General features: G+C 39.3%; 3 protein-coding genes across 3 annotated transcripts; 2 read left to right on the plus strand and 1 right to left on the minus strand.

Annotated features, from left to right (window-relative positions):
* Window positions 1-171: 171 nt before the first annotated feature.
* On the plus strand, window positions 172-2,974 carry LOC140549629 (tumor susceptibility gene 101 protein). The gene is made up of 5 exons (XM_072673378.1): window positions 172-216; window positions 484-571; window positions 703-772; window positions 926-1,085; window positions 2,801-2,974. The coding sequence occupies exons 1-5, from the start codon at window positions 172-174 to the stop codon at window positions 2,972-2,974; spliced, it is 537 nt and encodes a 178-aa protein (XP_072529479.1).
* A 1,251-nt stretch (window positions 2,975-4,225) lies between these two features.
* Window positions 4,226-12,924, plus strand: tsg101a (tumor susceptibility 101a). Its single transcript, XM_072669057.1, has 10 exons — window positions 4,226-4,632; window positions 6,021-6,108; window positions 6,544-6,609; window positions 6,714-6,877; window positions 7,584-7,710; window positions 8,407-8,464; window positions 8,746-8,840; window positions 10,816-11,018; window positions 11,212-11,451; window positions 11,593-12,924. The coding sequence occupies exons 1-10, from the start codon at window positions 4,591-4,593 to the stop codon at window positions 11,680-11,682; spliced, it is 1,173 nt and encodes a 390-aa protein (XP_072525158.1). The 5' UTR covers window positions 4,226-4,590; the 3' UTR covers window positions 11,683-12,924.
* Window positions 12,925-13,636: 712 nt separating this feature from the next.
* On the minus strand, window positions 13,637-20,340 carry ldha (lactate dehydrogenase A4). The gene is made up of 8 exons (XM_072673618.1): window positions 20,241-20,340; window positions 18,357-18,488; window positions 17,425-17,542; window positions 16,475-16,648; window positions 16,120-16,293; window positions 15,628-15,745; window positions 15,153-15,276; window positions 13,637-14,802 (listed from the first exon to the last, which is right to left on the minus strand). The coding sequence occupies exons 2-8, from the start codon at window positions 18,483-18,485 to the stop codon at window positions 14,638-14,640; spliced, it is 1,002 nt and encodes a 333-aa protein (XP_072529719.1). The 5' UTR covers window positions 18,486-18,488; window positions 20,241-20,340; the 3' UTR covers window positions 13,637-14,637.
* Between the last annotated feature and the right edge of the window lie 5,607 nt (window positions 20,341-25,947).

Below are 25,947 nucleotides of genomic sequence, written 5' to 3' on the forward strand. Positions count from 1 at the left end.
GCTATTGGCTGTCGATGCTGGCAAAGACCATAATAGTGCAATAAACCTTAAGGAGGACCCAAACTAGTGATCCAATAACTACTTAAGCAAAAAACACACAACACTTATTCTGCTGGGGAGTTCAAGAGACACAGTTCGTTCCATCTGTTTTGGATTGGAGATATCAGAATCATGACGGTCACTACTATAGGGTCGGTGAAGAAAGTGCTACCCAAGGTAAGAGCTCTCTGTGGTCTTATATAACCATTGAAACTACAGGCGTATTACTCCATATATAGTATAATAACGTATTCAGTACCAACTATAAAACTACATGTACAATTGCTATGAATGAAGAATTTAAATGTAAGGTCACAAAGAGTGTGAGGCCTTGTAATGTCAGCCATTAATACAGTTACAGAAGCAAGGAAAGAGCAAACAAGAGCACCTAGGCCTAAGTGCTGTGCTATACGTGTGGTGTGATGTTTGCTGGTGTCTTTACAGACATATCAGCACAGGAGAAAGATGCTTACAGAGATCATGGCTGTCATGTCCCAGTACAAGTACCTGGAACCAGTGATGGACAGGTTTGGTGAGTGGGTTACAGTTTCCAAGCTCATTTACAATTCATCCTTATCATAACACGCTTGGTCGTCTTTAACACACACATTACCTTCAGCAGTTCATGACATTAAAATGCCACTTGTCCATATGTTGATCCAGTTTTCAACGATGGCACTGCCAAAGATCTGCTAAGCCTGGTGGGAACGGTTACAGTGCTGTACCAAGGTAAGTGACCGCACCACTTTCTTTTACAACTGTTAAGGTCCATGACAATGAGACTCGTCCTCATCTTGTCTGACACTGTGGTAATAAAGGCAAAGCAAAGTCTCAGAAGAGATAAGTGCGATGTGCTCAAGATAACAATACTCTGTGTTACAGAGAGACTTTATAACATCCCACTGTGCCTTTGGCTGGACGAAAGCTATCCCCGCACTGCCCCAATCTGCTATGTGAAACCCACCAAAGAGATGATGATCGTTCCGAGCAAACATGTGAACAGCAATGGGCAGATTCTGCTACCCTATCTGGAAGAATGGAGACATGTAAGCTTGCCATTCAGTATCTCACAGAAATAAGCAGAGAGTGACAAACACAAGTAAACAGGGGTGTAAAGTACAAAGAAACAGCGCTTAAAGGAATCGTTTGGTGAAAAGTCATATTAACATAATTTACCACTGTCCCCAGAGGCAGACATTAGACCTGGACTGTCACCAATCTCATCTCTGTAAAACTTTTTTTTACTTGTTTACAAAGATTTGAGAGCTACTTGAAGCAAATAATCAGATGTATATTATATATTTAATATAATTATATACAGAAAAGAGTGTGATGACAGTCCACGCCCAGTGTTTGTCAGCCATGTTAGCCTAGCATTTCTCCTTCTAAACTGAAGAGGCAGATGTCAGATGTGTCTTAGTTGATTGTCTGCGTCTGTTATCGATGCATCTGTCGAATGTGTCCACATTTAAGTAGTAAATCATTAAAAGTGGGTCCAAGTATGAATCCAAAAAATATTCTTGAGTTGAAGTCAGAAAACATCCACAGTTAAACATATGCAAGTGTTTAAAACTTAAAAACTTGTTATTTAGGGCCCTGAATAAGGCGAAAAAGGGTGCTGTCACTATGACCAGAGGATCGCTGGTTCGAATCCTGGTCATGCTGCTAACCATAGGCAGCTGGGGCACAACTGACCTTGCTCTCTCTAGGGTGGGTAGAAGGCTATTTCTCCCCACATCACTCCAGTGCAATGCTGGTCAGCACTGTCATCTGCTGGCTGATCAGAGCTGGGTGCATGTTGCTTTCCTCCAAGCGCGTTGGTGGCCCATGCACTAAACTCAACATGTTATATTTTATTATTATTATTTTTTTTTAAATTATTATTAGCTTAAGTCTTATGGCTGTGTGTGACAAGGCAATAAATCAGCAGAATTAGTAAACTACCATAATATTTGGTTAGATGTTTAAACTTATGGAAGTGTTTACATGCTGTACTTTGAAGGTCTAAGTGGAAAAGTAGAGAGTAATAAGCATGTACCAGTATTCGATTTCAGTCATACTCAAGTACAAATCTTCCAAAATAATTCTTAAGTACAGTAATGAAACAGTTACTTGCATATTTTCAGATTTGCATATCTGTTTATTATGGGGCAGTGGTGATTCAGTGTTTAGTCACTGTGTGTGTTTGATCACTAGTGTGTATGTGTGTGTTCAGTCGCTCGCTGTCTTCAAACGCAGACTGAAGACCCACCTCTTCAGAGAGTACTTGGACGAATAGTTCTATGGTCGCCTTATTGTATTGTGTTTAGTAATGTCTAAGCTTGGAGGTATCTTTTGTATTATTAGTCTATTCTAACTAGCTAAGGCTTTTCTTGGGTAAATAGCAAAGCACTTTGTAAGTCGCTCTGGATAAGAGCGTCTGCTAAATGCCGTAAATGTAAATGTAAATGTAAATGTAAATGTAAATGTTCACTGCACAAATGGGTTAAAGGCAGAGGCCAAATTCCATTTTTATCCAACCCAAATGGTGACTATGGTTGTCTTGTCTTGGAAATAAAGTCAGGTTAAGCTAACCTATTCAATTCAAATGTGAAAACTGTATAATTACATAAGTCATACAGAGCTTAATGGAACTAGGCCCTAGTTGTAGTTTATAGATGCAGTTTTAAAATAGGACAAACAGTTTAGAAAGATCTGTATAGCCACTGTTTATCACCTCCTGACAACGATCTGTCTTGTCTGTGTTTATCCCATGCTACAGACTCAGTGTGATCTCCACAGCCTGATCCAGGTGATAATGGCTGTCTTTGGTGAAACGCCTCCTCTGGTTATGCGGCCAGGTAGCTATCAGCATGAGTCACTCTACTGGAACTCCATCATTACCTCCTCAGACACGTTTTTAAAGTCAGTGTGTGCTGGTGAAATGTGTGTCTGAAACCACAGTGCACACGTGAGCTCTCGTGTTATCTTAATAACATGGCTTTGGTTCCATTTCTACCATAACAGCAGCTTTCTTGTGTCCTCATTGTTATAATCTTACACGGAAGTGAGATACAACAGGAAGGCTCTTCAACCTAGACCATAAAATACAAATGTCCAACAAAAAGAAGTAAACAAAACCATTACACTGACCTTAGACATTATTGTGGACATAGATACAATATTAATCATTGAATAAAAGTTTTTTTGTTTTTTTTGTAAATTTAAGATGAATGTACATCGTTATTGTTAAAGAAATAAGAAAAACTACTAATACTAATATTATTTAAAATAAATATATAATATGTGCTACAAAATGCATATCTGTTGTAATTCTAAGGGATAAAGAGAGATAAAAAAAAGTTATGTACAAATGAATTATGGCTGTTTTTGGTAAATGAAACCCCCCAAGCACCATTAGACGTGCCCAGGGAAAAAGGCAAACATTATTGGCCCTATAAAGTTCAGTGGTTCTGCAATGAGCAGAACAAAACATGTTCTTTGTGTGTGTTTATCTTCATAAATGAGGAGCTGTGAGAATTGAAAACATACGATGTTGTGTTTCTTCCATTATGCTAACAGTAAATTAATTTTCTGCAGTTTCAGAAGAAGAGCCTCTGAGAAATTCCCACGCCTGCTCAGTGGCAGACAGATCCCACATGTCACTGTGGAGAGATGATGGGTTATCTTTCCAAGAAAACAATGAAACCAACTGCTAGCTGTGCAGCCTGTATTCATATTCTGTAATATAATGTCATTGTATATATTCATATTTAATGATGTATAATGTATGCATTTTATGTTTGATACACAATTAAAGAAAACAAAACAGGATTGTGCTGTTAATTGACATATTTCTCATGTTCTTCTTAACTAAAGAATGTATTTTTTTGTTTTTTTTGCTTTTAAATAAAGTAAAGTTGGATAGCATTGCATATTTACCTGTAATTCAACAGATAGTTTTGATCTTCATGGTTACAAATGTACAAAAAGACTTGATGGCATGAAATGGATGAAGGTTTCATATATTGTTCTGGTTTTGACTGTTAACCTTACCTCTCTTCTTTCTTTTTTTATTAAAAAACTTATTTCACACACATCTTTCATGATCTCTTTCACTTTTCTTGGTATAAACTGTAGACGTCTGCACTTATGATGAGAACGAAAAAGACTCTTATTTTGAAATCTGCACTCAGCGTCTGAAAGGGCTCGAGCTGTCCATTTTGGCTGAGTGCACTTGCTTTATTTACATTTCCTGAGAAGCTAGCTTGCCTCGGAGTTTGCCCTAAGTGGGACGATTAGCGCGGAGACAGTGTTAATGTTACCTGTACGGTTTATTAGACAGGTATCCGTCGTGTGCTTGTATTAGAAATTCAGATTTAGTTGCTAGAGTTTGTCGGTGAGACAGTTTCCTGGCCCTGGCTTGGATTAGCCGGGGACCAGGCCAGCGTTGCGGGAACTAGCGCTAGCGAGCACTAGCTGGGCTAACATTATCGCTACAAATATTAGATACAGCTGTATTTCACTTTACTGCAATTTATTTCTAAAAGACTGTAGTTCGGGGGGTCAACTATGGCTGTTGTCAACGAAAGCGCGCTTAAGAAGATGCTGAAGGTAAGCAGCTGGAGGGCTAGTGCTAGCTAGTTGTTGATGGGATGGGGTGAATGATTTTTAGGCAGCCTTACAGCTGGTTCATTAGCTAGATAGCTAGTGCTAGTCTGTGAGCTGTAAACTTTAACGATAAACACACTGGTCAGGTATCAAAAACAGGTTGTCATTAAGAGAAAAATACAATGAAGGTAGTTAGCGAGCGATAGATAATCACGGTAGATACATATTGAGACGGTTCCTTGATGGTTAGCTATAGTTAATAAACTGTTCCCTCAAATCAACGTTTTCATTAAAGTAAGGAAACAGCTTGTTAAATCGTGGGCATGGTTTATTAAATCAGATTATCAATTTAAGTGTGTAATTAGTATTATTTTTAGTGTGTAATTGTTTATTTCTATCTTGATACTTCAGGGCCTCCATAGATGAGTATCTACTTGTCTACAGTAAACTGCTGTTTCAGAATTTCAGAATCAGAATCTCTTTATTTCACCAAGTATGTTACACATACAAGGAATTTGTCTTGGTGAGAGCAACACATATGACAAGTAACAAAAAACACAGAACACAGTCTTAAACTAAAGGAAAATGACACTAAACAGTAAATAGGGTAGGGGATAAATTAAAAAAGTAAAAAGTACTAAAGGTAATACAGAGCTGAAAATATATTTACAGAAAAGAACATCTGTACAGGTGTGCAAATAGTCATAGTGCAGTTTAATGACTGAAGCCCCTTTATAACCACTTACAGTTAGCTATAGCTACTGTGCTTTTGACAACACTCGTGTTTTAGGCAGGGCTGTACGAAAATACAAAAGGACATTATGTTTTCTCGTAAAAACAACTTATTGTAATCCGAAGACAAGCTGATTCGTCGAGATCACAACTCCTACTTGTTTTGTCAAAAATATAGAAAGTGTTGCCACATCTTCAGATCCCAAGAAACAAAGTTCAGATCATGAGGAAACTTTTTTTTTTGTTGTGCTGAGATCACAGTACAGAAATATGTAATTTGATATATATTTAAAGCATGGGTATCACATTTTTTGTTTTCCCAAGAAAAAAAGTTGTGATCATTAGAAAACCTTTCGTTTTTATTTCTTTTGTTATCTTGAAATCACAAGAAAAGAAGTTGTGGCCGTGAGATAACTATGTATATAATATGATTATGGCCCTTCTGGACTTGTGTAGGGCTGATGTGTTTGTGCAGAGTGTTAAACTTATGTGGAAGCTTTACATTAGCAGTTAGGTTTGCTTAACAGGCTGTTATTGTCTCTGTAATAAGAGCCAATGTAAGACCATGTAATTCTTTTAACGTGTTGCAGGGATGTTTTCCCTAATCACTTATCACAAATACTTTTCTATCATCCTGTTCATCTTTGTCCACCTTTCAGCAATATAAATACCGCGACCTCACTGTCCGTGAGATAACAAACGTTATCTTGCAATACAAAGACCTAAAACCGCTGATGGATGCTTATGGTAAGTTTAAAAAATTTTTTTTTTTTAGACTGACATACTTTTATTATCCCTTTTCAATAACTATCTACCATGTGCTTGCATTGACTGACACTTTGTGATATCCACCTATCTTGAAAGTTAACTAAATAGATTAAAAGATGGACAATTACATACTGTAGCCTCTTTAGGGCAACACATTCAACTTGGAGAGCCTCCATGCACTTCTAATGTTTGGGCTTATATATAATATTTTTAGATAATAATAGTAATGATGATGATTATAATAATAATAATAATAGGCATCATCCATTTTATTTATTTGCTAAGAATTGCATACACATGAGGCTCTCTGGTGGCCTAAACCCCTAAGCGACTGCTTTTAGCGGTTGTGGTCAGTTTGTACCCTGTATAATCTTTGGTCAGTTTGTAATTCAAAAATGTGTGCTTTGTTTGCAGTGTTTAATGATGGAACGTCGAGAGAGTTAATGAGTTTGACAGGAACAGTGCCAGTAAGCTATAGAGGTATGAGAGGTTGACAAGCAAATATTCTGGCATTTTAATTCTGTTAATCTTTTATCTAAATAAATGCGTTTTATTTAAGGTTTTCTTCACATATCTCTCCATAGGAAATGTGTATAATATCCCTGTGTGTCTATGGCTGTTGGACACGTATCCCTACAACCCTCCTATTTGTTTTGTAAAACCGACCAGTGCGATGATGATCAAGACTGGGAAACACATCGATGCAAATGGCAAGATCTACCTGCCCTATCTGCATGAATGGAAACATGTAAGACACAATCAGCTCTGTTGTGACTTGTGTTAACTGATCATGAAACTGATCTTGCACATTTAAATGTATATAAGCAGCATATAGCTGCATTGCTTATGCCTGCTCTTACAGGTTAGTTTGGTAATGAATTTGGGGTGGATGTTACTGTTGTACTTTCCTTGTATGGTTAAATGTTTGGTCTCATAAATAAGGGGTAGGAAGACATTGTTTATACTAAGGCATTGAATAAGTGAATGTTTATAACTAACAGTATACAATAAAACACTATAAAATAGTTGGAATGTTTAAAATATGACTATATAGGCTATTTGGATAACTGTCAGATACTATACAGTATACCATGTGTAGTTATTTATGTGGGATAACTGCTGTTGGCCTGACTACATACCTTTTAATATGAATTGTAATTAATAATGTATTTAATGTCATTTTTGACTCCCTTTGATTCCCTGCTTGTGCAAGCTTATCACACTGTACCAATAAGAGGCTTTATTTTATTTAAGATTAATATTGCTGTATATCTTAGGTCTGTAACATGAGTATATTGTAAGTCAGTCTAGATAAAAATGATCTGCCAAATGCCATAAATGTCAAGTTTCAGATTTGCATGATTGTGACTACTTTCATCTGTGAGCTATGGCTTGGTCTATGATTTAAAGTGTTCTTATGTACATTTTGTCTCTGTGTGCGTTTGTGTCTCCAGCCTCAGTCGGACCTGTACGGTCTGATCCAAGTGATGATTGTTGTTTTTGGAGAAGAGCCTCCTGTGTTCTCACGGCCCACGACTCAGCCCCCCTACCAGGCCTTTCAGGCCACCGGGCCCCCAAATCGTAAGATGCCTCATTATGCTTGATTCCCACTTACGGGTTATATTTGGACATTTTTCCTGTGTGCCTGTATCAGTTGAGTATTAGATGCAAAATGCATCTGTACAGAGGAATGTATTCTCCCATGTAGAGAAACCTAACCTGGAAACGTCTATTTAGTGAAATAAGTGCCAATAATTATCAATGATGAGATTCATTTATTAAATTATATTTGAATGGTTCTCACCCTTAATAATAGTAATAGTCTTCAGTGAGCGGTCTAGTCATAATCTGTTGTTGAAAAACAAGCTTTTAGACTATTCTTTTTTTAAAAGGCAGCTCTGTTTTAATGTAATACTTTTTTATTTTATTTTTAATTTTTTTTTTTTTTATAAATATAAAAAAAAGATTAGTTTGTGCTGTGTTGCATAGAGTGACAATTCTCTCTGGTCAGTCCAGTGCTCTGCAAGGTTTACATCACGTTTTAGTCCCTACTAGGTACCGGTTCCAGGTACCAAATTTGGGAAAAGTAAAAAACAGAATAGAGCCAAACTGATTAGTGTAAGTATCATGCAGTAGAAAGGTTAATAGTGTGTCTGTGTTTTTCTGTGTGTATACAAGTGAGCTGTGTAATGCCTGCTTTGGACAGTAGATGTCGCTCATTACCAGCAGTGTTATACATGTTGCTATGTTTACTTTGTCTCCTCCCCTCTGTTCTAGAGTCCTATATGCCTGGCATGCCTGCTGTGTCTGCCTATGGGCCAAACCCAAATCCATGGTAATGCATATTTCAAATTACAGTATAGATGAAAATAACTTGCAATGTAATACACAGTTTGTGTATACAAACAAATGTTTGTTTGATTATTATGTTTGTATGATTTATTTATTTTTACCACATTTATATTGCATCTGTTTGTAATGTGTTTTATATGCAAAAACGCTCTTAATGCTGAGACAAATGGTTTTAAATAAAATGCTTAGGTGACTAAAACCTCTGCACAGTACTGTATATTTATATATATTTATTTCATAAATGTATTTCTTTCCCTGCTGTAGTGGTTACCCAGGCTATCCTTATCCTGGAGGGTCTACATATCCTGCCTCAGGGGGTCCTGCACACTATCCTTCCCAAACTCCAGTCACTACTGTGGGTGAGTTATGCTGCCCTGATGGATTCTGGGATGTGTAGTACATTTAAATACAGTATGTTTAAAACACATGTGTATAAACCATGCCATTGGAATGTGTTTAGAATTTAAACCAATGACAAATATCTGATCCGAATCTGCTACATGGAGCTCGGAAAATCATTGCTTTGGCAGCATAGAAATAGGAGTGTAATTTACTTTGACAGTTTTAGTCCCCTTTGCATGTTTGATCATAAATATATATATGATTATTTGTGATTGCTTTGCAATTAGGCTCCAGAGGGCAGTACAATAGACTGTATTATGCACCTGTTAATAACTCATCGCACCTGTCTGCAATTTCTAAGCTTTGCCGATCTGCTGACTGAGCAGTGACATGAGGCTGGGATAATGTTAGAGGTGAAGGTACAAAAGCATGTCACTTTCATGCCACTGACCTTTTTCTGCCCCTGACCTCTGACCTTTTGTTTGGGTCTACACCTATTCATTGTGACCTCGGTGGAGCGCTGGGAAAGGTCGAGTCTGTAACTGGATTCGGGGGTATAAAAGGTCAAAGTTCTGTTTGGATGTAGTTCGTAGTTTGAAAGGGCCAGCATGTAGCCCCTTGGCTCGTGGGAACCTATATTTAGAGTGCATGGACTAGGCTGGGAATAGGATATGGTTCCATGAAGAGCTCTCCAGTGCGGCTCTGATATTAACCGTGACATTCACACTGCTGACCGAAGGCTGGCAGCCTGTGCAACCTGTACAGATTTGAGGAGTAGACGTGCAGGCGTGACTGCATGAGCTACATAGTTTGTAAAATATTCAGCTTTTTCAGCATGTTTGTCGATCTTCATGTTTGTTCTGGACTTCTCAGACACGTCTTTAAAAAATATTCCATTGTCAGCCCTGTGCTGATTAAGAATTACGATGTAATTACTGTTGAACATAGTAGCATCAGCAAAGAAGGGGCTGGTGACTGAAGTAAAATCAGTGCAGACAATAGACCATTTATACAATACAATAATACTATACAAGCATTACGCACAGGACAAGAGACACAATAGACAATATGGTAACTTGTGGTTAGGACACCTATATTGCAGCTATATTGCATAAACATTCACTGTATTTCAGACTTCCAAATGCCTCATTCTCTAATGTCTTTCTAAGACTTTAAAAAACTTTTTATTTATTCTTAAAAAGTCATATTAAAAAGTCTACGTCTGAATCGTAATGTGTTTTTAAAATTAAGGTATTTCCTGGCAACTCTGCTCTTATAAGGATAAACTATGCGTTTTTTTAGCTCGATTTTAACCAAGATTCTGCACTTCCAGCTGCACTTCCAAATGAAAATGATACACTGGTCGGGAGGTGTTTCGGAAAACGATTGTCACACGGATAATCTGGTAGCCTGTCCACAGCAACAGGTGAATTCTAAACCTTCCGAGTAGGCCCCTGAACTGGTTTGTGGCCTTCCGATTTTTATTTATTTTTTATTTTATTTTTATGTTTTTATTTTTTTCACAACTGAAACCTTGAGTGAATCCTCTTGCATAAGATGACTTGTGGACACGCTTCAGCCAATACCATTCTAAGAGAAAATATCAAAGTGAGTAAGCCCTTGCCATGAACTCCAGAAGTGGAAGCTGCACTCTCAGAGCTCTGGAAAACATGTGTTGGATGTTACATGTGTAGTTCACTTTTCTTTTTCTTTTTTTTTCTTTTCTTTTGAACACAAAATCACAGATGACGAGGGCAGCCAGGTTCGCTTTTTTCACGTCTGTGTTTGTATCAAGCTGATTCAGACAAAGGAGGGTGTTGGATATTATGATGTTTGTGTCATTCTAACTACCAGTTTTTTGCCGGGTTACAAATTTATCACAAATTTGATAAATATCTGCTTATAGGTTTCCTCAAAGCTGCCAGCTGACCCTAACGGCACATAAACAGCAGCATCATAGTAAAGGTTGCGTTCTCTTCCCCATTTCTCCAGGGCCGAGCCGAGATGGCACCATCGGGGAGGACACTATCCGTGCCTCACTCATATCGGCTGTGAGCGATAAGCTCCGCTGGAGGATGAAGGAGGAGATGGACAGGGCTCAGGCTGAGCTGGATGCTCTCAAGCGTACAGAGGAGGACCTAAAGAAAGGCCACCAGAAGCTGGAGGAGATGGTGTCTCGTCTGGACCAGGAAGTGGTAAGAATGCGGCTACAAGTGGCCTCAAAAAGAAGCATGCTTTTCAAGTCAGTTTCTGCATTTGGAACGCTCTGGGTCATGTCTCATTGGAAATAATGTAAAAGGCAAAAAGCTCTGAACATAACATGGGTAGAACTCTTTACAATGCATCAGATTTGTGTGGTTGCAACTAACTGTGATGTATACATTTCAGGCTGAGGTGGACAGGAATATTGACCTCCTTAAGAAGAAGGATGAGGAACTGACAGAGGCTCTAGAGAAGATGGAGAATCAGTCGGAAAACAATGACATTGATGATGTCATTGTTCCCACAGCACCGCTTTATAAGCAGATCCTGAATTTGTATGCGGAGGAGAACGCCATTGAGGACACCATCTTCTACCTCGGGGAGGCTCTGCGTAGAGGCGTCATCGATCTGGAGGTCTTTCTCAAGGTACATTCATCTTTTTAAATTTCAGGACTTCCATCCGATTTCTTTGTCACTTTGCTCACACTAATACCTATTTACCTAATACCTGTCTGGAAGCTTCCTGGAGTGGACGCTGACTGACCTCTGTGTATTTCTTTATTACAGCATGTGCGGCTACTGTCACGCAAGCAGTTCCAGCTTCGAGCACTGATGCAGAAAGCCCGAAAGACTGCTGGACTCAGTGACCTCTACTGACCCCACTGCCATCTGATTTCCCCCCCCAACCCCCCCCCCCCGCCCCCTTCGTTTTTTCTTTCCTCCACTATGAGTGTTTTACATAGATTTCAACAGCATCCCTTTTAAACTGACGACTACTTGCCTCCTTTGAATTCTGGAAAAATTGAAATCTTCAGGATGCCAAGGCTCTAGATCATGTGTTGATATCAGAAGAAATTTTCTAATCAGTAATGAAGCACAACAGTGATTAACTGTTCAACAGATTGGGGACAGGATGACCGGGTGACTTTGTTTCTTCATGCATGTAGGAAGAATATTAGATGTTCTGCACATCTTTTGCTATCTTAGGGCTTCCTTGACCTCTGTCGCTGTTGGTTCTTCTGGGTTTTCACATGCTTCACGTAGGTCATGATGACTCTTATTTTACTCTTATAATATCAAAGTGTGTCTCAGAATATTTTTTGGGGGGGAAGGGGGGGGGGCTTGGGAATACTGACTCCAGCATGTAGCAAGTGAGAAACTGCTGAATGACTACTCCACGCTCCATCAGAAGTTGTTTTTTTGTTTGTTTGTTTATTTTTCTGTGGAAAAAGAAAGTTATTACTTTCAGAAAGGAACTGTTTAATGTACTGTGAGGTTCTGCATCTCAATAATTGTATTTCACTGAGTATTTATGTTACCCCTCAGCTGTCAAGGGGACGACCTGCTGTGTTTTGTTTCTGAGTTGTTGCTATAACGGTGCAACTGTCATTCATGTAGCTATTTAAACTGAATTATATGTCTGACATTTCAAGTGTTACAAATTTAGAAAGGCTGCAAAGCATTTTCCCTCACATTTCTGAGAGTGAGAAATTGTGTGTGTGTGAGAAAGTGTTCGCACACATCTGCCGAGACCTTGACTCCAAGCTTGATTCCAACATCCGCTTTGGGGTGATGACTACTCTTATTTTTAACAAGTTTCAAAGGAATTAACAAGGAAAAGTGCTTTTGACAAAATACTTACAAAAATAACTTTCTGGGTTCATTCTGGGTTTTTTTTTTATGCACTTTTGTGACCAGCAAGCTTTTGTTCATTTGACGAGATCTTTTTATTACAAGGATTCTTCCTACAGTTTCTTTCTTGTTTTTAGATCTTTAGTTGTTAATATCTGCAGCTCAATAAAACCGAGAGGATTTGGTTCTGTGAGACGTCTAAGAAGTAGCTCACCAGCCAATGTGGTAAAAAATCTATATATAATAAATAAGCAATCGCTAAACTGCTGTAAGCATACTTTCCTGCATTGTGCTTGAATGCTGCTGTAGTCTCTTAAGCAAGATTGTAAAAACTAGAAAACCACTTTTTCATGATGTAGCTGGAAGCCTTGGAAAAAATATAACTGCTTTGGCATGGGTAGTACATTACTCGAATGACTGAAATGTGTTGAGCTAAAGATCTAGTTAGCAAGGTAGTTAGCTGGCCCCCAGTTTTCTCATTTGTGCTGAATAGTAATAATAATATTATATTACCAAATGTTTTTGGTGATTGGTTTGATTGACTGTTGAGGTTGCTCCAGTGCTAGCTAACATGGTTATTAGTAATCTTAGTGGCTAGGCTAAGGGTTAAGATAACAAACCTTTAAGTAAACTTCTTAAGGTTTAACTTCTTAAAATCTTTTAAAAGGTGTCACTCAAAGGGTACTCCTACCTTGTACTCGGGGTAGACTTTGTTCAAAAGGCGATGGAAGGATATTCCCTTTCATGTAATGATCAGTACACTGCTCTTTTTGCTCGTTTGGCCTTTAATGTAGAGGGTAGGGTATACAATGCCTCACTTTGTCAACCAATTAAACTCATTCAAAAACATGCTAAAACCTCTAAAAAGAAAGTGGACCTATGAGCCAGTGTGTGCTTCTGTGCAATCAGCTCTTCTTTCCACACAGTCTACAAGCCTTTCAGTCTTTCCACACACAAAAGAAGGAAACAAAAGCATGGATTGTTTTAAGTCAACCTTTATTTCGAGGTGGAGTGAGTTGATAGCAAATCTGTTTGCTCTGACACAACAGGTTCTGTGTTCAGCTCTGTGTCGGAGCAAAATGCCACTGGGAGTGCTTTGGTAGGAACCAAGCTCAGTTCACAAATAAAAATACAAAAATAACCTTTCTAGCTGATATATAAGGTGTACAGATATACATATCACAAGTAGGTTCGACTGTCACGTAAACGCACACATCTCTATTAGTAGTAATAATACGTTTAACATTTACTCTGCCAGAAGCTGCAACGAGCCACAACAAAATTCCATTTGGTTCTCAGTCAAGTTATTTGTCCCACATTCAGTTTAAAGCAAATGAGCCAGTGAAATGAGCAGTTCTGTCCAGCTGAACCTGTATTTGTATTACTGAGCTGTGAAGTGCTTGTCTTTAGCGATAAAGACTAGCCTCAGTGCACTTGTGGTTGTTGATATTGTGTACAGAAAGGCATGCCTCGATGCAGGCCACTGGCTAGTTCAGGTAAAGGTATAGCTTTGGTGTCACAAGTTGTTGGTCTTGATAACGGACTGTTTTTGCATTGGGAACAAAATGGTACGGAATGCTTGTTGAGCTCAGAATACAAATACCGAACTGGCAAGTTTTCCTGATCTTAAATAGGTTTCCTTCCTTTTTTAACTTGAAAAATAATCTATCAGAAGTGCGAGAAAAACACGAAGCACAAACATATACCCACACACATGGACACTCAACTTTACAAAGGCCATATAACATGAAATGACTAAGTACATATAACCTCCTCTGCAGCTATGACAAAGAGTGTTAAGGTCTATGGGTCTGAGGTCTGCTTCAAGACATCTGAATGATGGGGGGAGGAGGGGTAGGAACAGGGACAGGAAAAGGAAATGGGTGCCAGGACAGGTGAGGATAAGGGGGAGAGTTTGGGAAGTCACTTTTGAGGTTTGTCTTTAGAGACAGGAGGCTATATCTTGGAGGGGGGAGTGGTTCATAAGGTCAGCTCCTTCTGTACACCCCACAGTGTCTCGGCACTCTTCATCAGCTGCTTCTCCTCATCGGGCTTCAGGGTCATGCGCACTACGTCAGTCAGGCCGCTGCTGCCCAAGACGCAGGGAACGCTCAGGAAAACTTCGTCTTTCACTCCGTGCATTCCCTGGAAACACGGGCCAAGACATCAGCATGTGTGCTATACCAAGGTTCCTTATTGTCTCAATGACCCAAAATAAGTATTATATATGAATACAGCAACCTCGAATATTCTTTAGTGCAGTTACTAATGTACACAAAGCAGTTCATATCAGACCAGAGGTTTAATTCAGTACATTCTGTGATTCACTGTATACTGTAGGTGTTTTCACTCAGAAAAAGACATAGACACAAAGGTCAAAGGCCGGCCAGGATACAAACGGCATAAACACAGTCGTAAAAAAAAAAATCAATGCTGTAGGGTGTGGATAAACTTTTTTGCTTCATATGGACCGTGCAGATGGAGGCCGTACTCACCTTGACCAGGGTGGACACAGGGTGACACTTGTGCATGTTCTTCAGGATACTCTCACACAGGTCAGCCACGGACATTCCGATAGCCCAGGAGGTGTATCCCTTCAGCTTAATAACCTCATATGCACTGTGAATGCAGACAGAGCAACCAGACCACATTGAGATTCTGAGTCTGCATTTAAAACGTATTCAGTCGAGTGGTCCTTATTGGCCAAGAAGTTCCCACTAGTGAAGGAATCATAGATCAAAGCTTGGGCAAAGGGCTGATCAAGTAACCCTTTCAGTTTGCCACAGCATGTGATAACCTGGGCAAAGTACATAATCAAAGGTCTTGATCTGGTCATGAAGCTAGAACGTGAATGAAGCACATCATGGTACTTGGCCTAGAATGCCTGGGTTCACGTGTTCTCTAAACTCTAAAGGAATTGAAGCCACTAAAAAAGGCCAGGCTGGATCCCGTTTGTGACCTACTTCTCACCTGTCAACCACCATCTTGTGGACGCTCTTCCAGTCCTCTTTGTCCTTCTCTGTGCCAATGTCAGGGTTAAGACCTTGCAGAGAAACGCCAGCCACATTCACACCACTCCAGACAGGCACTGCAAAAGACACGGTAAATGTCACATCTCAGCCACAGGCTTTTAGATCATCTGATTTCCCTAAAATCACACTCTAATTATGTTAGCCCATTATTCTGCCATCCACTCTAATCTGGGCTGGGTTTCCTGAAAGCATCTCAGCACAAAGCTGATTCTCTGTGTGGTAATGGTGGTGCGAGCACTGCATAGAACACTCTCTCTTGCAGTTAAGATGATCTTAACATTAAGATGCTTTTGTAAAACTGGACCCTGGGTGGTTAATTCAACTTAATTTAAGTCAGTTTAAATAATAATTTCAAACATTTTAGAGAGGAAATAATATGTATGAGCTAACTCAATATAAATGGTTAAACTTAAAGAGTTGTAGGTCTCACCGCTGGAGTCTCCATGCTCTCCGATCACCCAGCCGTGGCAGCTGGAGGGGTGCAGGCCCAGTTTCTCACCCATCAGGAAGCGGAAGCGAGCTGAGTCCAAGTTAGTGCCGCTGCCAATCACACGGTTTCTAGGAAGGCCGCTCAGCTTCCAGGCCACATAGGTCAGGATATCGACTAAACAGAGCCCACAGTTCATTACTTTACTTAAGTGTGGCATCAAGAGAGAACAAATACATTTCGGTATCTCCTGAAAGTACAGTACAACCTGTGATGCTAGAGTTATTTGATGTCATTTGATCTGATACTCTTTTAATATGAAAGGTCAATAGAAGCTGTGCTGGAAAAAAGGGCTAACCTGGGTTGGACACCACGAGGATGATGCAGTTGGGGCTGTACTTTACGATGTTGGGGATGATAAACTTGAAGATGTTGACGTTCCTCTGCACCAGGTTCAGTCTGCTCTCACCCTCCTGCTGACGAGCCCCAGCGGTCACCACCACCACCCTGGAGTTGGCAGTCACACTGTAGTCTGGAGCACACACAGAAAACACTCACTTTGAAGCACGGTTTGGCCAGAGGTGGTTTGGCTTGGTAAGCCTGCTGTAATTATTAACTAAGGCGTGGCTATTAATTGCCTTTTGCTCAAATTCAGCATTCAGTCAACACATCTTATCTGAACTAATTTCATTGTCATCTCAACTTTAGGCCTTGGTGCAACATGGACCACACAGTTATTACAGGAACACACAGTATCAGTGATTCTTATATTGACTATAGTCGTGGGCTAATCACTGATATTATGAAATACTGTGATATGTGCTTAATGATCTGTCTTTCTTTTTCGAGATGTGACTTCAGTACATCTAGGGTAGGATGAGCTTAGGTTGGCAATATTTTGGTTTCAACCAAACAATCATAAATATGGATGTTAACAATGTTTGCACAGTAGATAATTATACAATAGTTATATTACTATTAGGGAAAATGTGAGCTGTAGTGTAAGGCTCTGTTATGCTCACATGGGGTACTTGATAACTGAATTTGGATCATTACTATAATATACGTTATTGTGATTTTTCTGTGGACCATACTTGTTTGTCTAATTTTAGTTAATTTTAATCTAGTGTACACTGTACAGTGACAAATACGTGCACCTTTAAATGACATTATCCAGACATTACCCAAGCTGAACAGACTACATATAGTGCCAGTAATCAAGACAGTACAGAATCACAACCCATTAAGTCCACAATAGTGCAAACTAGGCTTAATAGCAAAGAAACCTTATTCAGAGGTTCCCCTCACCTTTGTCAGCCACAATCTTGTGGGTCTTGAGGAAGAGACTGCCATGCTGCAGGTCCATAGCCTCACCCTTCAGCTTATCCTCCATCACATCAACCAGAGCCAGCTCATCAGTCAGGTCCTGGACAAAATTCACACATGTACTTCAGGTCAGGTTTGCTATTTGGTATTTGAAAGCTAAATTCTATAGCTGCTATAGCTGACAGGTGCCATAATTTCATTTATAGCTAAACGAGTTGTTGAAATGTTGAGAATTTGAGAATGAGGTACTCTCATACCCTGTTACGAAAATTAGGTGTAAGCCCATGGATGAGCAATTTCCTCTGTATAATACATGTTGACAAAGGGGAAGTGTCAAGAAGAATCTAGTGAATTTGCTTAGTCTTGAGCTCCAGGGATGAAAGATGATTGTTGGCAGAGCCTTCATTCAGAAACCTCAGCAAATAGCTTGAGGCCAGCATAGACTCTGCACTGTTCCTTTACATATAGAGTCAGCGTTTAGCTTATTTCTACCTAGTGAACAATGCTAAACTATGCTATGAAACTTGTCTCAAAGACTGCTGAAAACCAAGAGCAAACACATGCTATTCATTTATAGCTAAAAGCAACCGGAGTGGCTGGTGGAGTAGCTTTCAGCCAGTCTCCTTTTTGCTCCACTAAGCACTCATGGAGCTGGAATGTCCCTCGACCATCTGACCCTGTTCATGGTTGTCTGACCTCATTCTGTCTAGACACCACAAACATCCACATAGCTTAGATTTAACACCTCAGCATTTGTGGCCCATACTTAGGAATCATTTATTACGTATATTCAAAATATACTGGTATCCAAATGTATTTAAAACAGAGTACAATTTAATATGTTACATGCAATTACCTTACTTTCATTATCAACATGATATGATCTTTATCAGCACAGTAACAAACTGACTCACCTTGAGCAGGATGCTGACAGCAGCAGCCATGCCCACCATACCAACACCAACCACGGTCACCTTGCACTTGCTGCCCACTGCCTGCTCAGTGCTCACATGAGCAATCAGCTTCTCCTTGGTGGATGCCATTTTCTGTGAAGAGACACAGAGACATTTACTACATACAGGGATCAGTTTGTTTTATTGCACTATATCTATATCCCCTTCTACCAAGAAGCCTCATCTGCATGTGCTGCATATGTTTTATGAAATGCTGTGCATTTTAGCCACTGCAAACAGTGTCTGACAAGAGTTGATGAGCTTTCCACACCAATAACTCCAACCAGCTCTGGTTTCGCCTTTGTTGCCATTATGGGACGGCACTATTTTTACTTGCTTGTAAGGTGTGGTCAGTAGAAAAGGTTAAGCGTTGGAGATGCTATTTACATCCCAGCAGCCCCCTCCAGTGTTGCATGGAGAGAGGCACGTAGTGGTTAGGGCGTATAATGGATAAGTGGTTTCTAAAGGATAAATACTTAATCAGGCTCCTTGAAGGACATCCACACACATAGCATGTCAGCCACTGGAGATCAACACAGTGACCAAATTACCCATACCATTTATTTATATGCTTGTTTTTCAGTTTATACACACATTTCTGATAAATTCTGTGTATTAATTTTAGATTTAAGTGTATTAACATTATCATCTAGAAGTTATTTATTTATTTATTTTATTTCCACCCTTTTATTGTATTTATATCTCTGTTACAATGATAGGGTTTTTTCTTTTACTGTATGTCTATCTATCTGTCTGTCTAACTGTATGAATGATAATTAGGTTAAGTACACTCAGGCTAGAATTAGACTTTAGACACTGGCCTAATTTAAGCATCAGTCTTATCTATCTCCACACTCTCTTATGAAACGACCATCATTTACTGCCCTGTCTGGGCGGTGCAGCACTTATGCAACACTGGAAAGGTGATGATGATGATAGTATCCGGACAGCTGCACACGAGAAGCAAACGCCTGGGCTTTTTTTTCCAGATTGTGAATTAATTAGCTCCATAGTACTGAATAGAGATCACGCGTGTCAGAATAACGCACATGTCTACGCCGGGAAGCCCCCTAGCTTGTGAAACGTCCCCCGCTGCTCGATTACTAATAAGGAACTACAGCAACCATGATTCACAGCGGAAGCATCGTGACAGCACACTGCGGCTACTGCTGCGAGACGATTCACCAGGCACGTAGGCTCACAGCATCAGGAAGGTGGTGGGGGGCACATCTTGTCTCACGGTCGTGCTTTTGAGCAAGTTAACATGAAGCTTAGGAGGGGGGATTAGCGTAGCTACCGCAGATTAGGCTATCTAATGATGTGCTGCAGGTCTAGTCTTGTTCTGGGAAGGAGGTGAGGTCAACAGGTGATGTTTCTGAAACAGGGCACGCTCATTGGTTTGGTCGTCCTCTGAATGGACACACGATTACATAACAGCAGCATAACGATATGCTGAAGAATGAAGTCTTACAGTGTGCATTTTACTGAATGCTAATAGATCACTACACAGAGGGCGTGCCCAGTTCATATATACGGGATTGTGTATATTGCTACTATAAGCACCATATTATATATATATATATATATATGTATATATGCATTGCAAAACGACCACATATCAACATATTAACAAGTTGTACTACAGCCTATCGATAGTCCTTATTGATAATAATAACAACACTAATACATAAACATCTTTTTAAACTGTTAATAACTTGCTCACTCAGTTCAAAGTCTAAATGAATGAATGAATGAATGGCATGCTATTGAGTTTCCATAAAAAAAACCAGACTACGCCCACCACAGAATAAGCAGATCCCCCCCACCGTGAGCCCACTCACTCACCTTTAGACTGAGTGTGAATTGGGGCTGGTAAAGAAGCTGGAATGTCTCGGGCCGGCCTGCTCTTGCGGGATCTCTGCAGATGTGCGGCTCGCGAAGGGGCGGTGCGCGAGCTTTAAGAGGGAGCGCGAGCGCGCCCTTCTTTGCATATGAATGAGGCAGGCGTGGTCTCGTGCCTCGTGGTGGAAGTCACGTCCCCGTTATGGAAACGTCACGCGCGCTGCGGATGTGGTGGAGTGACTCAACTGTGGAGAGTGTCCGTCATCCCCTCCGACCAAGGGCCTTTTCTGTTACTCACGTACATCACTGCACCAGCACGGCTCACAAGGGCTTGCGCTCACGGGTGGGACTAGAGAATCTGTTCAGATAGACCGATTAATAGAGGTGGATCGATAGACAGATGGACAGGTAGATAGACAGGTAGATAGACAGACAGATAGACAGACAGATAGACAGGTAGATAGCTTTGAAATGTGTGTGTTTGTCTACTGCAAACGTTTATCTGGAGGCAGGGAGTTATTCCTTTATTGATATAGGAAACAATAATGATATTAGATTAGATTAGATTAGATTAACCAGAAGTGTACAGTAGCATCACATATAGTGCAACTGATATAGTCCAATTGACCAGAATGAGGTGTAAAAAGTCAAGATTCAAGTAGAGAATAAAAGTACAACGCGAGAAGGTGAGAACATTGGTCACTCTAAGGTGATCTATATTACCTGGGCAGGAAGCATTTATTTGTTTAAGAAAAAACACAAACATTGGCAGTAGAGCTGAAGAGGTCAGTGACTTTGAAGTGACCTTGACCTGGGCACTGTCATATGATGCCACTAGTCCAAGAAGCCACTGCATTCCAGTGCTACATTCATTGTAGATATTTTCTGTCATGTTCCAGTATGATGATGAGCACTATGTGAGGTTCATAAACAAATGGTTTATCGAGGGGCCTGACCTTAGTCCAATCCCGCACCTTAGGGATGAACTGGACCCTTGACTGCAAACCAGGCGCAACCAGGCCCAACATCAGTTCCAGACCTCACTAATGTTTTGGTGAGTGAATTGTCAGTGTTCCAAAATCTGGTGAAAAGCCCTCCCACAAAAGTAGAGGTTGTTATGGAAGTTAAGCACGAACCAAGTGGCCAAAAATATTTGGACAATCGCATCACATCCATGAAATTCAACAAGTGAATGTGAACTTACTTTACTGGCTTTGCTACCACTAATGTTTAATAGTACTACACAGTAATGTAATGACTATACATACACACACACACACACATATATATATATATATGACATAATAAAAGAACAACATATACTTATACATATAATCAGAATGCACAGTTTCTCTGTCTTTTATATAATAAAAAAGCTAAATAATTAGCATGGCCTGTGCAAAAGTTTGACCCACAAGGCAGGGGAAGGCTATGAGAAAAGAAATTGAGTGTGTTTAGCTTACGGTTTCTACAGGACACAATATTATCAAGAAATTACAGTTCAGGGGAACTGTGGAGATCAAGATGAAAGACTAAGGCTGCATCCCGATTTGTAATACAAACTAATACTATAAGGTAAATACTATATACTAACCCTAAAAATACACGTCTGGCATGTAGTACGCAAAATGTTAATGTACTTACCTGTTTTCTTCTAACAGGAAGTGATGAAGCGTTGCTATGCCAGCATAAGTCATTGCTTATGACTTATGAACTCACATCAACTCAAATCTTTTGTTCTCAGATCTTTAGACAGTTACTTAGATAGGCCCAGGTTTGATGTGGTTTAAAGAGTCAAAGAATTTACAAAGCTTGCAAATGTAATTCAGCTTGCAGTTCTTAAATATGTCTGGTGCTGTATTTTGCAAACACTTTGCATTTGCAGTGTTTACACTAATACACTAATATACTAGCGATTTTGTATTTTGTTTATATTATGACTGTATCATTTGGCCAAGAGTGCTCAAAAGTTGCAAAATACATATATCATATATACATGTATATATCATAACACCTTATTGGATTGATATCACCTCATTACCGCATTTTGTTTGGCTGTGATTCTGGCCAGCCATGTGTATGATCACATTATACTGTAAACCCCTGGATTCACAGGTGTAAATATTGGCAGTGCAGTTGTATCCTCTTGCAGCAGCCAAGCCCCTAACAACCACTTATATTGCTACTTTTGCAACTCATTGATTGCTTATTGATAACAATAATCAGTGCACTTCAACCATTAGCCAAGATCAGCATAGTGCCATGTGCCACTGCAGTGCTTATTGAGAAATCGATGTAATTTAAGGGGGTTTGCACTGTGGGCCCATAAAATCCTAGTTATGCGACAGTCTGGATTTATTGAATTTAGCATGTTCATGAAATATAAACCCTTTACATCCACTACAAACAAACCTTCTTCCTGAAGACTGTGGTCTTGTCTGCCTTGCCCTTTGGTATCCTGGTGCACATATCTACTTTATCACCCCTGAATTGGTTTGTAGATTTTATGGCCTTATTCATGACCTGTTTAATGGCTAAACCAGAACACCTTGTTATGTTACCAGATGCTGAACCTTTCCTTTACATAGCCTACAGTATTAAAACCCTTATCATCTGGACTAGGCTATTTATCAGATGTTTAACTGCCAAAATTAATTTCGATAAAATGCTTGTAACAGTCAGGACAAGCCAGACGAATGCTTAATAAGCAAAAGCAGAAAAGACTGAGGAAGAAACCAACCGGTTTAATCTTGTCATGCAAACCTTTAATAATCCTGAATAATTCCCCTACTCATAAAATGATGGATAAAGCATGTGGTCTGTTTAATTGCTCCCTCTATAGAAATAAATGTATGCTTCATTGCTTTAGTAAGTTCTGATTAAGAGGCCATCATTCAGATGAGAGCTCAAATGATGAAGATATGTGAATATAATTTAAACATATTAACAAACATAAGGTCTAAGAGACAAGCATAGACCAGCCCAGACAAGCATAAAGTTGAATACATTTTTTTGCTCTAAAAGTGGTGATTTAACACTGGCAAATTTACTGTGTATGGTATGATGACAACTACATGCAATGCTTCACCAAAAAGACTACTAGGAATGTATTTGGCTTTTTTGGGGCATTTAATGCATGGTTATTAATACTATACTACAAAATGTTTCATATTTTCAAACATCAAGCTGATGTTTAAACCAGTCATTCATGTTTTTATTCCTGACAAAATCCTTTGGTGACATCTAGTGGTGATGGACTGTAGTGCCATTCTTTTAAACAGGACAACTGCTGTGCCTTTCATACAAAGTTTGGTCTGTGTCTATTGGCAATATTATACTCCAACCTAGAGTTAAATATAAGTGACCAGTGGGAAATTACTGCAAAAATTGTATCATTACATCAATTACACCAGATTTTACTAGAATAATAAATAATGACCAAATAATGAAAAAGTGATACCCTGCGGTGGACTGGTACCCTGTCGAGGGGGTCTTCCTGCCGTGTGCCCTGTCATGTTAAGCTCTGATATAGACTTGTGATTTATACAAAGGTTCATGTCTAATCAAAATGTACCCTCGCCATGGATGGAATTATGGAATTATGGGGATTAGGACCACCAAAAGGGGTCAAAACGACAGTTTGACAACATTTATGTAAGCTTCTTACCTGTGCGTGTAAAAAAACTGCAATAGATTCCTTAATTAATGCCTGTATATTATGTCTTATAATCTTATAATGAGTTCTACACATCTCTAAAGTGGACTGTATCATTTCTTGGCCTTGTCTTTAGTTTTCATCTCGCACAGTGGCTCGCGTCCCTTTGTTGTGTAAGCCAGTCAGACACTGTAAAAGCTATTTATTAGGCTGATTTACTACACTTCACATTTTTACCTTCAGAGTTTCTCAACCAAATTGTGTAAAGCATCAATAGATGAAGGCTAAGGTTAGTTTTCAACATTTGCTTTTCCTATCTAGTGTTAAGTAGCTAGCTAACTAGCTGATAGCCTGTCCTTCCATTTGCAGTGTTGGCTTGCCATTTAATTACCAATATTAAATATCATATATTACCTAATGTTGGATAACACTGGTAATTAGCAGTGAGATAAATTAGGATTAGTTAGCTAGCTAAGTAGTTAGCCATAGAGATACATTTTGACCTCAGTGAAGAGGTTAGAGATAGACTTTATTTTGGTGTTTTAATGTTAGCATCTCTTTGTTTTGACTCAGAAATTATTTTTCCCCCCTGGGTGGATAGTTGAACAACATTAAAATCTGGATGTGTTGGATGCTGAGTAATTGTATTTCATTCACAGGGTCAACATGAGCAAGAGGAGAGAAGATGCACGGCTATTGTGTTGGTGCTAAAAAAAGTGAATCGAAAGAATTAGGACATATTTACAGCTCCGGAAAAAAGAAAGAGACCACCCTACATCACTTTCTCTGGTTTTACTATTTAAAGGCAATGTGTTTAGGGATTAATGAACATTTGTGTTGTATTTCATAAACCATGAACATAAAACATTTCCCCTGAATTTCAAATAAAAATATTGCATTTATTTGCAGAAATAACAACTGCTCAAAATCAACTGCTCAAATAATGCAACTAAATGATTATAATAATTAAAATGCAAATAAGTTATTATTCAATTTAAACAACACTGTACTAATATTTGAACTGTGAGAGCATTTAGAACTCACCTTGACTGCCAATCACAGCTTTCATGTCTTTGCAGGCTCTCCACTAGTCTTTCACATTGCTGTTGGGTGAATTTACGTCAGTCATAGTCTGCAGATTCAGCTAAGTCAGCTTTGTTTGATGAAATGCCTGGTCCCACTAGCAAACAGGTCAGTTAGACAGGAGGCTGCACTTAAAGATTCAAGATGTATGTTGTCACTGAAAACTGATGTGATGCCCAACAATCATACCCTACTGTTCTCCACTAAACACTAGGGCTTTTAATACAGTGGCTACTGAGTCAAGAAATAACTAAGAAGGCTGAGGCCAAAGATCCTGTAGAATATGGACGTTCAAGAGAAGAAAAAACAGCAGATTTTTAGACGATTGGGTGATTACATGGGTTCATTTCAGCAGGAGATACAGCATGTTTAACATTAATTAGTGATGGTGCAATTCATTAGGGACATACTGGATAGACAGATGGGTGGATGGATGAATGCATGCTTGATATGGGGTCATACTATTACAGTAATGATGAATTTTAATTCTTTAATTTTAGTTTTTTGAAGAGCCAGATCAAGCTAGTGGTCACCAACTTCTCTCTGGTGAGCAACTTCCCAGCAGATCTTACATTTCATTTACATAAAGAAGCCCTCCTAAAGGCACTAATTAGACAGATCAGGCAGGGTTGATTAGCCTTGGAGATGAAGTCTTGGTGACCACAGCTGTAGCCATACAGGACTTGAAAGAACTATGACTTCTAGTGGTGATAAATGGTAGTGCTGCTCATTTCCAGATACTGTACTTACCTGCTTCCTGGCCTGCTGAGTCATAGTGAATTTCTTTTACGTTTTCAGATTGAATTGTTCATCCTTAATCATCAGCAGGGGTTTTACTGTCATCGTGAATCAGTTGAAATGAAGCCTAATAACCCTGGAAATGCTTTGCAAGTTATTTCACTGGTGGTTCATTGTCATTTTACATTCTGTTATAATTCAGGATCCAGCAGATTATTACAGAAATGAATTATT

The sequence above is a fragment of the Salminus brasiliensis genome, chromosome 2 (assembly GCF_030463535.1).
Source record: "Salminus brasiliensis chromosome 2, fSalBra1.hap2, whole genome shotgun sequence".
Classification (NCBI taxonomy): domain Eukaryota; kingdom Metazoa; phylum Chordata; class Actinopteri; order Characiformes; family Bryconidae; genus Salminus; species Salminus brasiliensis.

Coding starts and splice junctions, on each gene's coding strand:
- LOC140549629 (XM_072673378.1), top strand. CDS start 172: ATGACGGTCACTACTATAGGGTCGGTGAAGAAAGTGCTACCCAAG. Junction 572..702: donor ACCAGTGATGGACAGGTTTG/GTGAGTGGGTTA, acceptor ATGTTGATCCAG/TTTTCAACGATGGCACTGCC. Junction 773..925: donor ACAGTGCTGTACCAAGGTAA/GTGACCGCACCA, acceptor TGTTACAGAGAG/ACTTTATAACATCCCACTGT.
- tsg101a (XM_072669057.1), top strand. CDS start 4,591: ATGGCTGTTGTCAACGAAAGCGCGCTTAAGAAGATGCTGAAG. Junction 6,109..6,543: donor ACCGCTGATGGATGCTTATG/GTAAGTTTAAAA, acceptor CTTTGTTTGCAG/TGTTTAATGATGGAACGTCG. Junction 11,019..11,211: donor CTCGTCTGGACCAGGAAGTG/GTAAGAATGCGG, acceptor TATACATTTCAG/GCTGAGGTGGACAGGAATAT.
- ldha (XM_072673618.1), bottom strand. CDS start 18,485: ATGGCATCCACCAAGGAGAAGCTGATTGCTCATGTGAGCACTGAGCAG. Junction 16,294..16,474: donor CCTCGTGGTGTCCAACCCAG/GTTAGCCCTTTT, acceptor GGCTCTGTTTAG/TCGATATCCTGACCTATGTG. Junction 15,746..16,119: donor AGAGCATGGAGACTCCAGCG/GTGAGACCTACA, acceptor TGTCTTTTGCAG/TGCCTGTCTGGAGTGGTGTG.